Genomic DNA, 18243 nt, shown 5'->3' on the forward strand with positions numbered 1-18243 from the left:
TGCTGCAGAAACTGCTACTTGAAGAATTGATGCATTTATTTCAGTAAGATCCAACAGTGGCTATCTCTATGAAGCTAATTTCACAAAAATTTTCTTGCCATCCAGTCCATTACATTCTCTCTACAGTCAATTGTTTTATTAAATGCTTTAGTTTGTGGCAGATGTTTCAAATCAATGTGAATTTCTACACTTGACTGAAGTGCACTGAGAACAAGAACATGTTTGTATTCTTTGTCCTGATAAACAGACAAGTTTGTGCCACTATGCTTCATCAAAGTAGTTTTCAATAATGCTATTCATGATGGTATCTCTCCTCTTGAATAGTCACTGTTTGCATTAAGCTCATACCCTTAATCTTCAATATTTTGGTCAGGTGCGATATTGGGAAAAAAAGTTGTTTGTTAACATGTTTCTTCCACTTCTAATGGTGTCACAAGCTCCATGGCATGCACATGGAAAGGATTTCATTCTCTGATAAATGTTCATCATTTTCTGGTATGGAAATCTATTGAACAGGTAATTGGTGTCTCCATCTGCAATAACCCACAACTTGATGCCAAATGGCTTACTAGCCATATCTTGTGTAAATCTGCAACTGGCCTTAGTCAGAAATAGCTGTTCATCATTTGTGATGTTTTGTCCTGGACTGTAAAGCAGGGTACAGTTTTTAAGGGAATGATTCCAAACTTATGACACCACTGCAAAGGTGTTGGTTTCCAGTCTTAGCGACTTTTATTCCCTGACATCAAAATGTAAAAATTCCAGAATTTGTTGAGATGTAAGAAGGAAATGATCTCCGGTGAATAGCCAGAGCATTGTGTCAGGCTTCCACAATATTTTGTCAACAAAAATGATTGTTGTCATCAGGTGCGCTGAATGGCTGATGCTAAGGAGCTGGAATGGCTATTATTTATAGCTGTAGGTTCTGCTGGTGATTCAGGGGTTCTGTACTCTGTCCACGCACCAGTGCCTCAGACTGAGTATGGAATGTCTGACAGTGCCTGTAGGTATCAATAGCCACTTAAGTCCCTTGGTAATCTGTCTATCAACATGCCTGATGGTGGCAACTCGTTCTATTGTCAAAATATTGTTCATGTCTGACAAGACAATACTGCCATTAACTTGAGAACTTTTCCTTCATAACACCTGCTACAAAAAACTGAAACCTTGCTTCTCGAAATTTATATCCTGATGCAGTATCACAAAAGAACTGCATTCTCCAATTTTCTCAGGAGAAGCTATCAATATTACGGATGTCCAACATGCTGGAGTAATTGTACAGCAGCAACTTCTGTTAATCAATACAACAAAAAACAGCCAAAGTCACAAATTTTACTTCTCATTTGCACTATTCATTTGCACTTTGTTACTGTTTAACTAGACACCGTTCTTACATTTTGAGAAATACTATTTTGACTATTTTGACTACCTGGATGATTTGAAAATGGGTCCCGACACAAAACTAGTAATAAAGTAAATAAAAATAAAATTTACAACTACCTTTGCATGAGTCATCACTGTGTGGGATATAATTATTGCTCTTGATCACTACGCACCTTTGAATTTCACTATCTTTTGATTCTTGCTCTGAAACTCATTGCTGATAATATAAATATTCTGTTACTTCTTTGTATGACAACTTATGAGCCATTTTCAATACTCACAGCATGAGTTACGTACAACCAAGCACTTTAGGTATAACGAGACACAATTATCACCTCAGAAGATTCATTGCACACAGCGTAGCATAATGTGTCAGTCATTTGTAGTAGTCTCAGGTGACACATATGCTTAAGGAAATGTTAAGCAATCAAAATAACCAATGCTAAAGTTCTAGGTATACAATGTGAAATAAAAGCAATGAATACAGCACTGGTCTAATTACTACAGTGCAGTCTCTGTTGAAAAGACATAGAAGCCACAAAATTTCAACTACTTACAAAGAAATTGTCATTACAGATAGACAAAATGTCAAAACAACCAATGTCACTGCTTCCATGGTTCTAGCAGTAATGCCTACAACTTGCAAAATGACTGTTTTGGTTATCGTTTTTCTGAGAAACGTAGAGGATTCATCCCACATATAGCGAGTGAGATACAGAGTTTGTTTCTCCATTTGCCAACCCATAGGTCCACACTATTTGGGGAGCAAAATAACTGATGATGGTCGAAGTAGAGAGGATATAAAATGTAGACTGGCAATGGCATGGAAAGCGTTTCTGAAGAAGAGAAATTTGTTAACATCGAGTATTGATTTAAGTGTCAGGAAGTCATTTCTGAAAGTATTTGTATGGAGTGTAGCCATGTATGGAAGTGAAACATGGACGATAAATAGTTTGGACACGAAGAGAATAGAAGCTTTCGAAATGTGGTGCTACAGAAGAATGTTGAAGATTAGGTGGGTAGATCACATAACTAATGAGGAGGTATTGAATATAATTGGGGAGAAGAGAAGTTTGTGGCACAACTTGACTAGAAGAAGGGATCGGTTGGTAGGACATGTTCTGAGGCATCAAGGGATCACAAATTTAGCATTGGAGGGTAGCATGGAGGGTAAAAATCATAGAGGGAGACCAAGAGATGAATACACTAAGCAGATTCAGAAGGATGTAGGCTGCAGTAGGTACTGGGAGATGAAGAAGCTTGCACAGGATAGAGTAGCATGGAGAGCTGCATCAAACCAGTCTCAGGACTGAAGACCACAACAACAACAGGTCCATACTTTTCTCTCTTCACATAAAACACATTCCCATTCCTACATTGGTTATGTGCTTCTTCTCATCTGTTTCCTCCATTCTTGATGTCTCAATTTAATAGCCCATATGAACTTGGATAAAGAAGTGTTAACCAGGCTTTGACGTAAGAATAGTTTTATGGCCAGCCACAATGGCATGCAGCTATCTGCTGGGGATATGAACAACAGTCCTGTGCTGCACACTGCAAGAAGCCAGATTGTATCTGAAGATCTGGAAGCTGCACCCAGGCAAGTTGTTAGTGCCCAGCCTCGCTGTCGTAACTTCAGGCCTTCAATGGTGAGTTCTAGTCATATTCATTATTTTGTGACAGATGATGCCGTAACACCATCAACTCTTCACATACTGTTGAGCTCAAACACTGTAGATTAGTTTGTTCTCTTTACATATTTTGAAAGCCTGTTTAATTATATAATACGAGCAGGTTGAGGTATTCAGTCTACCACAGTCTATCCATATTTCATGTTGTGTTTTGTATCTAGATCGCCATGTGACATGTCTGGATAATGTATTGTTTCCCCCACTAACATGGGATCTTGTATACTCCTGGCACTTTGCCCTTAACGGAATCTAGCAACATTTGCATTCTATTGAGAAAAGTGCTTTACATCAGAAGTCTTCCAGAAAAAACTCCTATGTGAGATAAAGGATCACACATAACAGCAACTGTCAGTTTGTCCAAAACATTGGTAGCTAAATGAGTAGTAATTTGAAATAACCAAATGTTTGAAGAGATGTACAAGGTCATCTTATCCCATCTGCCAAACTCAACATGTGTAGCATGTTTATGTGAAAATTGCTTCATTTCAGCATTTCACTGTCTGACTGATACACATTACACATCTCTTGAAAGCACAGTATCATCTGATAGGACTGGCAGACTTCAGTCGACTGGCAGGGGACTGTGAAAATGCAGTCAGTCTACAAATCACTTATGTGATCCAAGCGCTCAAGTGTGTGGGACCCACGCTAAATAGGACTAACAATGGATACAGAATATATATAAAGAAAGGTGGCATGAATGGTCACAGGTTTGATTCATGGTGGAGTGTCATGGAAATTCTGAAAAACTTGATTTGGTGCAAACTTTAAGATAGATGCCAATTATCCCATGCAAGCATACTTACAAAGTTTCAGGAACATGTATTAGGTGAAAAATCTACACACTTTGTTCAGCCTCATATACATCACTCACAAAGGGACCATGACAGGATTACACCAATTACAGCGTGCACAGAAGGATTTAAGCAGTCATTCTTCCCATGGTCCACGCACAACTGGAATGAGTAAAAATCGTACCATGCTTTTAGTACGCTCTGTTATGAACTTCACACTAGTCAGCAAGAATACATATGTAGACAGCACCCATAATGCACTCGGTGGATGTCCTAAAAATGAATCATGTTTTCGTGTGTGTGTGTGTGTGTGTGTGTGTGTGTGTGTGTGTGTGTGTGTGGCCAAAAGCTTACTTATTTGACACACTTTTTGTTGTGTCTGTCTGCGACTCACCATCTCTTCTATATGGTGAGTAGCAATGTATACTTTTCATAATACTGCCACTATTCCATCCTCGATTTTCCATTGCATGCACATGTACAATTAGACCGGCTTGATACTTAAATTTTTTCTCAATGTGTGTATATAACTGCACCATTAAACAGGGCAAAAAGATATCAGCAGTAAAATTCATACTCATTAATGCTACAAAAACTCACCCCATCTAATAAAGTATTTCCGATGTGCCTGTTAGGATCTTTCCTGTGTGGAAACTTAAGACCAGAAACTTGAAATACAGCATTATCTCTGTCGATGAAGTAAACTTCATTTGCCTGGAGGATCAGCATCATATACCTAAAAAGAAATTTTCTCTTTAAAACAGAATATCTATGGAGTAACAGACAAAAATACTTAAATGAGAATGATCAGTTATCACTGAAACTGGAAAAAGTAATGCTTAAGAAGCAACTTGCCTTGTCCCATCTGCTTTCCACGACACTCTGTAGGGCTTTTGGTGCAGAAGTTGAATGTTCGCTGTATCCATAGACACTGGCTGGCTGCCTGGAAAGCCAGAACTGCCAAAAGAGGTATTTTGTGACTGATATCCTTTTGGCATGTGGAGCAATATTTTAAAGCGAAGAAATGACATCATATAATACAGTTAGGAGCATTTTAGTTTATTTTTATTATTTATGGTTTAATTTATTATTATTACATTTATTTTAATATTTTAAAGTTAATGCCCTGAGACTGCTGATTAAACTGAAGAGATGTGGCATCCTTTGTCCAATTTTGCTCTATTCACATGGTAATGAGACAGTATGAGAGTGACTGATTACAAGAGATTGAAACTAAAACTTATTTTGTATTTTTTGTTATTATTTTTGCTTTCTTAGGTCTATTTCATTAGCTGATACATTATATCATGTGACTGTCACAGGAGGCATCTAGGTTTGTCCTCAATGGGAACAAGTGAGGAGCTATCTGAAAGGTAAGTAGGGATTTCCTGTTTTGGAGATAGACTGTTAGTAGTGCAGTGTGCTGATGCAATGAGACAGACTGGATCAGTGAACCTAAAACTGTAAGTTTTATGCATGTTTTTGTGGTCTTCAGTCCTGAGACTGGTTTGATGCAGCTCTCCATGCTACTCTATCCTGTGCAAGCTCCTTCATCTCCCAGTACCTACTGCAACCTACATCCTTCTGAATCTGCTTAGTGTATTCATCTCTTTGTCTCCCTCTACGATTTTTACCCTCGGCGCTACCCTCCAATGCTAAATTTGTGATCCCTTGATGCCTCAGAACATGTCCTACCAACCGATCCCTTCTTCTAGTCAAGTTGTGCCACAAATTTCTCTTCTCCCCAATCCTATTCAATACCTCCTCATTAGTTACGTGATCTACCCACCTAATCTTTAACATTCTTCTGTAGCACCACATTTCGAAAGCTTCTATTCTCTTCTTGTCCACACTATTTATCGTCCATGTTTCACTTCCATACATGGCTACACTCCATACAAACACTTTCAGAAATGACTTCTTGACACTTAAATCTATACTCGATGTTAACAAAATTCTCTTCTTCAGAAACACTTTCCTTGCCATTGCCAGTCTACATTTTATATCCTCTCTACTTCGACCATCATCAGTTATTTTGCTCCCCAAATAGCAAAACTTCAAGTGTCTCATTTCCTAATCTAATTCCCTCAGCATCACCTGACTTAATTCGGCATTCCATTATCCTCGTTTTGCTTTTGTTGATGTTCATCTTACACCCTCCTTTCAAGACACTGTCCATTCCGTTCAACTGCTCTTCCAAGTCCTTTGCTGTCTCTGACAGAATTACAATTTCATCGGCGAACCTCAAAGTTTTTATTTCTTCTCCATGCATTTTAATACCTGCTCCAAATTTTTGTTTTGTTTCCTTTACTGCTTGCTCAATATACAGATTGAATAACATCAGGGAGAGGCTACAACCCTGTCTCACTCCCTTCCCAACAACTGCTTCCCTTTCATGTACCTCGACTCATAAAACTGTGCGTTTTATGCATGTTGTTGTGGTCTTCAGTCCTGAGACTGGTTTGATGCAGCTCTCAAAATGCAAAAAAAGGAGCTATAAGTTGCAGAACAATATGCAGCTGCAGCAGTCAGAATGCAGTCAATGAAAACATATTACGAATGAAGATATATTACTGCAATTGAAGACGGGAATAAATAAAGCTGTCAAACAAGTTGCTGGTTGCTGTTTTTCTTCTTCTTGGCTTCAGTTTCCTAAAACCAATACCACTGTACCAGTTTATTGCCTGTGCTGATGTTGACCAATCAATAATTTAAGCTAGTAGCATACACAAAATGGTTACAGTTGTTGAAATATTATACATCAGTAGTAGTAATGAATCTGTATGACAAGGGATTCAAGCATGAGATTCTGTGAAGGAGGAGGTAGTGAAAATACGGGTAAATGATGATCTTGTGAGCTGGGAAAACAGTTTAGATCCAAGTACTTCACAGTGGGTTGCATTATTGCAAATTCCCTGAGAACAACCCTACTTAATAATGGTTCAGGCAGTAGTACAAATGGACTGTGGCCCAGAACTTAATGCCTGGTCCTTGCTTAACATCATCATCCACCACTGGTTGGGCACTTGCTTCTAAAAGGGGGTAACAGCTCCACCGGATGTTAATTAAGTAGGTGGGGGGGGGGGTGTGGGGTGTGGTCCAGGAGCAATCCCTGCACTTCAGCCAGTAATGACAAGTACAAAACTTGTCAAAATACTGCTTTAGGATTATCTACATCTACATAAATACTCCACAAGCGACCATATGGTGCATAGTGAAGGATACCTTGTACCACTGCTAATCATTCTCTTTCCTGTTTCATTCACAAATGGAGGGGTGGAAAAAAAGGCTATGCTACATGCAACCATATGAGCCGTGATTTATTTTATCTTGCCTTTCTAGTCCTTATACGAGACGCATGTTGGTGGCAATAGGATGATTTTGCAATCTGTTGCAAATGACGGTTATTTAAAATTTCTCAAAAGTATTTTATGAAATGTATGTCTTCTCTCCGGCAGGGATTCCCAATTTAGTTCATTGAGCATTTTCACAACATCCATGTGTTGATCTAATCTACTAATAACAAATTTAATAGCATGCCTTCAAACTGCTTCAATGTATTCTTTTAACCCAATCTGGCAGGAATCCCAAACACTCAACCAGTACTCAAGAATGAGGTGTGCAAGTTTTCAATATGCAGTTTCCTTTAGAATTGGGTTGAACCATTCAAGAATTTTCCCAATGAACTGAAGTCTACATCTACAGCTATGTAGATACTCCACAATCCATGTTAGAGCACTTGGCAGAAGATATCCTGTACCACTACTAGTCATTTCCTTTCTTGTTACACTCCCAAATAAAGCAAGGGAAACATGGCTGTCTATATGCCTTCTTTTGAGCCATAATTTCTCATATCTTATCTTCGTGGTCCTTACGCGCTATGTATGTTGGAGGCAGCAGAACCACTCTGCAGTCAGCTTCAAATGCTGGTTCTCTAAATTTTCTCAACAATGTTCCTCAAAAAGAATGTTGCCTTCCCTCCGGGGTTTCCCATTTGAGTTCCCGAAGGATGCCTGTAAAACCTGCGTGTTGTTTGAACCTACCAGTAACAAATTTAACAAGTCAATTATTCACCTTCCCTACAACAGATTTTGTGTGTTCGTTCCATTTTGTATTGCTTTAAAATATTATGCCTAGATGTTTAATCTATGTGACTTTCAAGCAGAATGGCACTAATATTGTAGTCAAACATTACAAGATTATTTCTCATACTCATCTGCTGTAACTTACATTTTTCCACATTCAGAGCAAGCTGCTATTCCTCACACCAAACAAAATTGCGTCAAAAATCATCTTGTATCCTCTTACAGCCACAGAAAGCTGATACTACGGCAACATCAGCCAACATTTGCAGACTGCTGCTCACCCAGTCCATCAAGTCGTTTATGTATATAGAGAACAAGAGCAGTCCTAACACTTTCCTCTGGGACACTTCACTTCATATAATACCTGTGTTGTCGATGAACACTCCCCATCCAGGACAGTGAACTGGATTCTGTTATTTAAAAAGTTTTTCGAGCCACTCACATATCTGAGTACCTATTTCATATGCTCAGACCTTTGTTAACACTTTTCAATGTGGCACTGTGTCAAATGCTTCACAAAAATCAAGGAATATGAAATCTGCCTGGTGCATTTTATCTGTGGTTTGCAGGGTATCATGAAAGAAAAAGGGAAGCTGAATTGTGTGTGTGTGTGTGTGTGTGTGTGTGTGTGTGTGTGTGTGTGTGTGATGGGGATGGGGGTGGGGGGAGGAGCAATGGCTACAAATGACAGATAAATTGCAATACAATGGCTATGGTTTGAGTTTCACATTACACCATCCTCACTGTTCAATGTGCATGACTGCATAATTTTGTCAGTCAACAGTTGGTAAGTCCATCCCCCATGGCATGGTTGTTCCCTATCAGATGCAAAAAATTAGTGTTTAATTGCCCTGAGGCCAAAAATTGTACAAAAATGAAAACGACATGGGTTTTTAATTGTCCTGGGACCAAAAACCACATAAACAGCACAACAACATTGGTTTCTAACTGTCATGAGATTGGCGCAAACGTGTTCAATATGCTGTATCCATTTTCTGCCACAAATTTAAATCAAGAAACAGCATATTCCACAACAGACTGGAGTGTCTTGGGGGTCACATTCAGAATGCATTGAACAATGCATGCCTTCAACTCAGCTGTGTTCGTATTTTTGTTGTTTTTGTTATGGTTTTTAGGGCACAAAACTGCTACGGTCATTAGTGTCCCGTCTGTGACTTAGAAAAAGGTAAAAAAAAAACGAAACCAAAAACCAGCAGCACTGAGAGCGAAACTCAAAAAAGTAGGGAAACCAAAAACAGAAGCAAAGCTTAAAAACCACTATAGAAGGGGGGTTAGCTGTGTTCGTAATTGGAGCACTGGCCACAATCATCTTTCACATAGCCCCACAGCCAAAAGCCATATGGATTAAGATCTGGTAACCTGTGTGGCCAGACTGTAGCTAAATGATGGCTGATAATTCTAGCATTTCCAAAATGCCTCTGCAGAAGCCACTTCACTGGTTGTGCAATGTGCAGAGGAGCATCATCTTGCATAAAAATCATCCTACTTACTAGAGCTCTGCAAGCTTGTGGTTAATCCATGCGATGTGCGAGAGCGAGCGTGAATACACTTTGCGGATGTCTGTGGAATTTGCCGAAGATGTCCAGTAGTGCCTCACCTACCAACGCAAGCGAGTAGCACTTGCCAACAGCTAAGCATATGTCATGTGCTTTTCCACAGCCATGATGACGTGTGCTCAAATTCATTTGCACACCTGCTACAAATCTGCTGTGTATGAATGCACAATGTACTTCGCTTACCACCTGAGCTGGGCCACATTTACTCAAATGATGAATGACAAAAATTAAAATTATTATTCATCATTCACAAATAAAAATATATATTCGAAATATCAGGGCTCTACACAAATAGAAACATCTATTAATTGTCTGTGAATAAAAAACTATTTGAATAATAGATAAATTTGATATCTGATGACATTTTTTGCCCCAATTCTCTGTCATTCATTAAACAAATGTTAAAAAAAAACTTTTTTTAATCATCTCATCAGAAAGTTTATCTGATTTGTGAAGATCAGCCATTGTGACACACTTCAGAAAATATATTCAGCATATGTAAAGAGGATAATGGTGCAACAGATCTCCTGAAATTATCTTTATATCAGGCTAATGGTACAAGACCTTCAAATCACAATCATCAACAACAAAAATTCAGAAATCGTTAATTCCACTGTAGTTTTTTTTCCATATAATTTATTGTGATTCTATATTAGCTTCTCTCTCCAAATCACGTTCAAAAGGAAGTTTTCTTTTTATGACATAATATCATTTGAAACTCGTGACCCAATTTTCTTGACATTTCTTTGGCTATTACAAGTCAGTAGTTTGTTGTAAGCCTCCCTTTGTTGCAGAAAATCATGCAGGTGAACTATTTGTTTTTAAACTGTAGGTAAGGCATTGCTGTGATAATTGCAACTGATGTAGAAAGAAGATAAAAGTCTCCCAATCGCATCCTTCTTGGTAAATATGTTGCCAGTGTGCTGCGATATTATTAAGTGCAATGCACCCAAAAGCAATGTCTCCTCTGGAATTTTTCAATTTCAATGCTCTATATAACTCTACACACACACACACACACACACACACACACACACATTGCATCAAAAAACCATTCTATCTTCTGATGGAAAGCTAGCTCAGAGTTAATTTTAAAATATTTCAGAATGACTCTGAACATTCAGCACCACCACCCAATAAACATTATATCATACTTTAGTTTAAAGTCGTCTGTTGTTAGTTGCTAGCAATCATCAAGGTCTTGCTTGGTTCACTCATTCTGTAGCACTACAAAGATGAACGAATTGTGTAATTATATCATGGAGACATCCATATTCGATAGTATCAGCAATCTACGGAAGGTGCTGCTGACTGGGTTTTTGTAGACTACATTCTCATCTTTGGCTACTTACGTAGAGTACGTGTGCATGGTAGTAAGGGGAGTGCAGACGATAGAAGTACTGGCAGAAGCACATGGAGCTGAAATGGGCTGTGTCAGTAGCATATTTCCTAAGGCTGCATGCCTATAAGTATTTTTATATTGCATTTCCCCCCATGAACCATGGACCTTGCTGTTGGTGGGGAGGCTTGCGTGCCTCAGCGATACAGATGGCCGTACCGTAGGTGCAACCACAACGGAGGGGTATCTGCAGAGAGGCCAGACAAACATGTGGTTCCTGAAGAGGGGCAGCAGCCTTTTCAGTAGTTGCAGGGGCAACAGTCTGGATGATTGACTGATCTGGCCTTGTAACATTAGCCAAAACGGCCTTGCTGTGCTGGTACTGCGAACGGCTGAAAGCAAGGGGAAACTACAGCCGTAATTTTTCCCGAGGACGTGCAGCTTTACTGTATGATTAAATGATGATGGCATCCTCTTGGGTAAAATGTTCCGGAGGTAAAATAGTCCCCCATTCGGATCTCCAGGCGGGGACTACTCAGGAGGACGTCGTTATCAGGAGAAAGAAAACTGGCGTTCTACGGATCGGAGCGTGGAATGTCAGATCCCTTAATCGGGAGGTAGGTTAGAAAGTTTAAAAAGGGAAATGGATAGGTTAAAGTTAGATGTAGTGGGAATTAGTGAAGTTCGGTGGCAGGAGGAACAAGACTTTTGGTCAGGTGATTACAGGGTTATAAATACAAAATCAAATAGGGGTAATGCAGGAGTAGGTTTAATAATGAATAAAAAAATAGGAGTGCAGGTTAGCTACTACAAACAGCATAGTGAACGCATTATTGTGGCCAAGATAGACACAAAGCCCATGCCTACTACAGTAGTACAAGTTTATATGCCAACTAGTTTTGCAGATGATGAAGAAATAGATGAAATGTATGACGAGATAAAAGAAATTATTCAGGTAGTGAAGGGAGACGAAAATTTAATAGTCATGGGTGACTGGAATTCGTCAGTAGGAAAAGGGAGAGAAGGAAACATAGTAGGTGAATATGGATTGGAGGGAAGAAATGAAAGAGGAAGCCGCCTTGTAGAATTTTGCACAGAGCATAACTTAATCATAGCTAACGCTTGGTTCAAGAATCATAAAAGAAGGTTTTATACATGGAAGAATCCTGGAGATACTAAAAGGTATCAGATAGATTATATAATGGTAAGACAGAGATTTAGGAACCAGGTTTTAAATCGTAAGACATTTCCAGGGGCAGATGTGGATCCTGACCACAATCTATTGGTTATGAACTGCAGATTGAAACTGAAGAAACTGCAAAAAGGTGGGAATCTAAGGAGATGGGACCTGGATAAACTGAAAGAACCAGAGGTTGTAGAGAGTTTCAGGGAGAGCATAAGGGAACAATTGACAGGAATGGGGGAAAGAAATACAGTAGAAGAAGAATGGGTTGCTCTGAGAGATGAAGTAGTGAAGGCAGCAGACGATCAAGTAGGTAAAAAGGCGAGGGCTAATAGAAATCCTTGGGTAACAGAAGAAATATTGAATTTAATTGATGAAAGGAGAAAATATAAAAATGCAGTAAATGAAGCAGGCAAAAAGGAATACAAACGTTTCACAAATGAGATCGACCAGAAGTGCAAAATGGCTAAGCAGGGATGGCTAGAGGACAAATGTAAGGATGTAGAGGCTTGTCTCACTAGGGGTAAGATAGGTACTGGCTACAGGAAAATTAAAGAGACCTTTGGAGAGAAGATAACCACTTGTATGAATATCAAGAGCTCAGATGGCAACCCAGTTCAAAGCAAAGAAGGGAAGGCAGAAAGGTGGAAGGAGTATATAGAGGGTTTATACAAGGGCGATGTACTTGAGGACAATATTATGGAAATGGAAGAGGATGTAGATGAAGACGAAATGGGAGATAAGATACTGCGTGAAGAGTTTGACAGAGCACTGAAAGACCTGATGATGATGATGATTATTAGTGTTTTAGGGCACACAACAACGAGGTTATCAGCGCCCGTTCCCAAAAGTTCAATTCAGAGCCGAATTGTGAGAGAATTGGTATTGTTCAAATTGCAAGATTGGACACAGCACATCAAAACAGGGAGCTGAAAGACCTGAGTCGAAACAAGGCCCCGGGAGTAGACAACATTCCATTAGAACTACTGATGGCCTTGGGAGAGCCACTCATGACAAAACTCTACCATCTGGTGAGCAAGATGTATGAGACAGGCGAAATACCCTCAGACTTCAAGAAGAATATAATAATTCCAATCCCAAAGAAAGCAGGTGTTGACAGATGTGAAAATTACCGAACTATCAGTTTAATAAGTCACAGCTGCAAAATACTAACGCGAATTCTTTACAGATGAATGGAAAAACTGGTAGAAGCGGACGTCGGGGAAGATCAGTTTGGATTCCGTAGAAATGTTGGAACACGTGAGGCAATACTGACCTTACGACTTATCTTAGAAGAAAGATTAAGAAAAGGAAAACCTACGTTTCTAGCATTTGTAGACTTAGAGAAAGCTTTTGACAATGTTAACTGGAATACTCTCTTTCAAATTCTGAAGGTGGCAGGTATAAAATACAGGGAGCAAAAGGCTATTTACAATTTGTACAGAAATCAGATGGCAGTTATAAGAGTCGAGGGGCATGAAAGGGAAGCAGTAGTTGGGAAAGGAGTGAGACAGGGTTGTAGCCTCTCCCCGATGTTATTCAATCTGTATATTGAGCAAGCAGTAAAGGAAACCAAAGAAAAATTCGAAGTAGGTATTAAAATTCATGGAGAAGTAGTAAAAACTTTGAGGTTCGCCGATGACATTGTAATTCTGTCAGAGACAGCAAAGGACTTGGAAGAGCAGTTGAACGGAATGGACAGTGTCTTGATGGAGGAGATAAGATGAACATCAACAAAAGCAAAACGAGGATAATGGAATGTAGTCGAATTAAGTCGGGTGATGCTGAGGAAATTAGATTAGGAAATGAGACACTTAAAGTGGTAAAGGAGTTTTGCTATTTAGGGAGTAAAATAACTGATGATGGTCGAAGTAGAGAGGATATAAAATGTAGACTGGCAATGGCAAGGAAATCGTTTCTGAAGAAGAAAAATTTGTTAACATCGAGTATAGATTTAAGTGTCAGGAAGTCGTTTCTGAAAGTATTTGTATGGAGTGTAGCCATGTATGGAAGTGAAACATGGACGATAACTAGTTTGGACACGAAGCGAATAGAAGCTTTCGAAATGTGGTGCTACAGAAGAATGCTGAAGATAAGGTGGGTAGATCACGTAACTAATGAGGAGGTATTGAATAGGATTGGGGAGAAGAGAAGTTTGTGGCACAATTTGACTAGAAGAAGGGATCGGTTGGTAGGACGTGTTTTGAGGCATCAAGGGATCACAAATTTAGCATTGGAGAGCAGCATGGAGGGTAAAAATCGTAGAGGGAGACCAAGAGATGAATACACTAAGCAGATTCAGAAGGATGTAGGTTGCAGTAGGTACTGGGAGATGAAGAAGCTTGCACAGGATAGAGTAGCATGGAGAGCTGCATCAAACCAGTCTCAGGACTGAAGACCACAACAACAACAACATATTGCATTTCTTATGCTGTAATCAAAGCAAAGCTGTGCTCAACCCAAAGGTTAGTATGAACACTGCAGTTCTTTACTAGGCATGAGGGTGTGTCTTTGATTTCCTCCCACCTCTGCACTGACTTGTACAGCCAGTTAGGGGGGGGGAGGGGGGGGGGACCTACATTCCAATATGTACTCCGAAATGCAGTGCAACAAGGCTTCGTATTTTGCTCATTGTCACAGGTGAAAGAAGTAATAAGTAATGAAACTGTTAGAACCAACAGGGGATCGAGCTGCACACTTTTAGTTTTTTAGTCCGGAGCTTAACCCAGTGAGCCACATTTCTGTACAAACCAGTAATAAGTTATATTTCTAATAGACACTGCGCTGAGCCAAGTTACATAATTCCATACAAGAAGCAAAGGAAGGAAATACAGTAGCATTCTATGTTATTTGTGATTCAAGATACAAACAACTTATTCACAAATAGATTTGTTTAAATGATCTACTTATTCAAATAATTATACAAATAGAAATTTATTTGCATAATGTCCACCTCCTGTTATCATTACACCCCATGCTTTTTCCTCTTTCTGTCCACAGTAGGGAATATTATCAACTCTAAGCAAGTCCTATTAGTTTATTTGCTGGATTTACTTATGTGAGCCTACAGTGTAGCTAGATTGAAGTTCTTTTGTTAGTTTTAAAGAAAGTAGCCAATTATAATTAGTTGTCACACTTATCAACATAAATCTTTTTCATTTGTTCTGTCCAAAATACATCTCTGTGTCAGTGCGATGTTTGCTGCATACTGAATGCAAGCATTATTTCTTTAGCTTTCATTCACAAAAATTTAGAGATCCACAGCACAATCAATGACATTCAATAACACCCTATACTCCATTATCACTTTACATTTCGTTTTACATCATCATGTTCAGACGCAATCATAATATTTGATGTATCTCAGGTGTGCAGCATACATGTTCTTAGTAGAAAACAAGGAAAATTGGAAGCCAACAAGAAATTCTAATTCTAAATCCATTCAGATGCTTGATAGGTCCTTTAGCGCCACTGTGTTGTGATGAAGCTGTGTAAAGTCCACGTTTCCTTGGACACATGGCAGAGCCACGTGCCTGTTGCACCGCAGCCAGAGACTGAGCACCACGTGATGGTGAACGAAAATTCATGATACCCAGTGCGGGAACTGCCGAGTGCACGCTTCCACAAAGTGTGCAAAAGTAAGTGATGGGCAGCAAGAGCTACTCATTTGGTTTCGCCATGCACATGCAGTGCTCTATTACCCACACATCCATGCTGTTGCACCAATGTGCAAAAACTCATAGCGTTTAGCAGTGACTGTACAGGTAACAGTACCTGAAGTAGTTATCTCCTCGAAAAAATATGATAAATGATCGTGTCAAACCACACCGTGCAGTCACCACTGAAGAATGAACAGGTACCACTTGATGAGCATGTGGATAACATTCTGTGTGCTGACATGTTCTTGGAGGTGGAAATATGTTTTGTCTGTCCACAGAATGTTCCATGGCCAATAATTGTCCTCTTCCAAAACAGACCTTCGTCTTGCTGGCAGCTCAGCAAGAAGCAACTGTTGAACATGGGTGATTTTGATGGATAGCAATGCAGGTTGTTTCATAAGATTTTATGCACCATGCTCACAGGCATGTTCAATGTTGGGGCATTTCCCCGTGCATTGCATGTTTGCACACCACCACTTGGCCCCCTCCTGCAAATACTGCAGTGACAGCTTCGACAGAGTTGGATCAACTGCTTTCCTACCTCTGACAAATTGCACTTCAAAAGAAACTGTCTTTTTAAATTTTGTACGATCCTTAGCAAACATCGGACTGGTGCCTTTTTGCATACCCTTGAGTGTTTGAAACTTCTGCAGGGCTATTGGTACACAGTCACCATTCTTGTAAAAAAACTGAGAAACAGCAGTGTGCCATGAGTCTATTGCTGTTCATATTCTGGTTACAGTGCCATCTACTGATCAAATTTTTGTTAATGTTTTTTTGTTCCATGACTTTTCCCTCTGTGCCAATAATATGATGTTCAAGTCTGATGTCATTCTATGCAGTGATTCTCTTCCTACAGTATTTTAAAAGCGGAACTTTAGTTATGGACACAATGTATTACATTCAACCTGAGAATGTGCTAAAAAACAAAATCTGCAACAAATCATCAAAGATGATTTTGTGTGATCACATTCTTATAACTTTCTTGTATGCAGCGGGTCACCTGCACCTTTTTCCTGTTGGGTAGGTCTTTATGGTGGGTGAGAAAGTTGAAGCTAATTATGGTGCTAATGCTGAAAAGTTTTTCCTGTGAAACCAAAATGGGATTCCATCTGGATCTGGTGACTTGTTTGGGTTCAATTCTTTCACTGCTTTTTAACACCAGGGATGCTAAAACTTTTGTCCTCCAAGTTGAAATTTGTGCAGTAGTTAAGAGCTGGTATTTTACCTGAACCTCCTACACAAATGAGATTTAAACATCAGACCAATGCTTTTTTGCCCACCCTTCCACAGTCTTCTATTGCAAATCAGACTGCTCTCTGAGTGCCTGAATAGAGGCCTTCCAGACACTAAGCAATTTATTGTAGGAGCAGAATCTGTTGTTATTTAGCCAATTGCTGGAGAAGAATTGAGGTTTTGTATTTATATTTCCACAAAACAGCCTCTACTTTAACAAATATAAAACGAAATGCTTATTCTAGGGGGGAAAAAAGAACAGCTGAATGGCTTGGCTACCAAAATACAAAGATGCAAAACTAATAAAACATATGTGAGGAGAACTGTTGATATTCTGAAATAAAGTCATCCTAGTGCAAACTTCAGGACAATGGCTATCAGAAAGAGGGTAAGAACAGTAAGAAAAGAAATGGTGTGCACCCTCTGGGACATAAAATGAACGAGGGTGACCCAGTCTCCAAATGATACAATGCACAGTGGAGAAGAAATGCATTAGTCTGTTTTCACAGACAGACATGTCAAGAGGTAAAATGATGTCCTCACTCAACAGTACTCGCAACCTGTTCTTACTTGCTGCTCTCAAATGGCACAGCTTGTTCTAATAATTTGCTTCATGCTTGTAACTAAGTTACCAGTTTAAAAATTTGCACTGTTATGTACAGGGTGTTTCAAAAATGGCCGGTATATTTGAAACGGCAATAAAAACTAAACGAGCAGCGATAGAAATACACCGTTTGTTGCAATATGCTTGGGACAACAGTACATTTTCAGGCAGACAAACTTTCGAAATTACAGTAGTTACAATTTTCAACAACAGATGGCGCTGCGGTCTGGGAAACTCTATAGTACGATATTTTCCACATATCCACCATGCATAGCAATAATACGGCGTAGTCTCTGAATGAAATTACCCGAAACCTTGACAACGTGTCTGGTGGAATGGCTTCACATGCAGATGAGATGTACTGCTTCAGCTGATCAATTCTTTCTGGATTCTGGCGGTACACCTGGTCTGTCAAGTGTCCCCACAGAAAGAAGTCACAGGGGTTCATGTCTGGCGAATAGGGAGGCCAATCCACGCCGCCTCCTGTATGTTTCGGATAGCCCAAAGCAATCATACGATCATCGAAATATTCATTCAGGAAATTAAAGACGTTGGCCGTGCGATGTGGCCGGGCACCATCTTGCATAAACCACGAGGTGTTCGCAGTGTCGTCTAAGGCAGTTTGTACCGCCACAAATTCACGAAGAATGTCCAGATAGCGTGATGCAGTAATCGTTTCGGATCTGAAAAAT

At 39.5% G+C, this 18243-nt stretch overlaps 1 protein-coding gene across 1 annotated transcript in view; it reads right to left on the bottom strand.

Moving 5' to 3' along the window:
* LOC124622112 (mRNA-capping enzyme) overlaps nt 1–18243 on the bottom strand; it is an 88480-nt gene that overhangs the window by 26838 nt on the left and 43399 nt on the right. Inside the window, exons 7-8 of the mRNA XM_047147721.1 lie at nt 4724–4825; nt 4469–4604 (exon numbers count right to left, since the gene is read on the bottom strand). Coding sequence (XP_047003677.1) covers nt 4469–4604; nt 4724–4825 — 238 coding nt within the window. The remainder of the gene's footprint in view (nt 1–4468; nt 4605–4723; nt 4826–18243) is intronic.

Source organism: Schistocerca americana, chromosome 7 (genome assembly GCF_021461395.2).
Source record: "Schistocerca americana isolate TAMUIC-IGC-003095 chromosome 7, iqSchAmer2.1, whole genome shotgun sequence".
Classification (NCBI taxonomy): domain Eukaryota; kingdom Metazoa; phylum Arthropoda; class Insecta; order Orthoptera; family Acrididae; genus Schistocerca; species Schistocerca americana.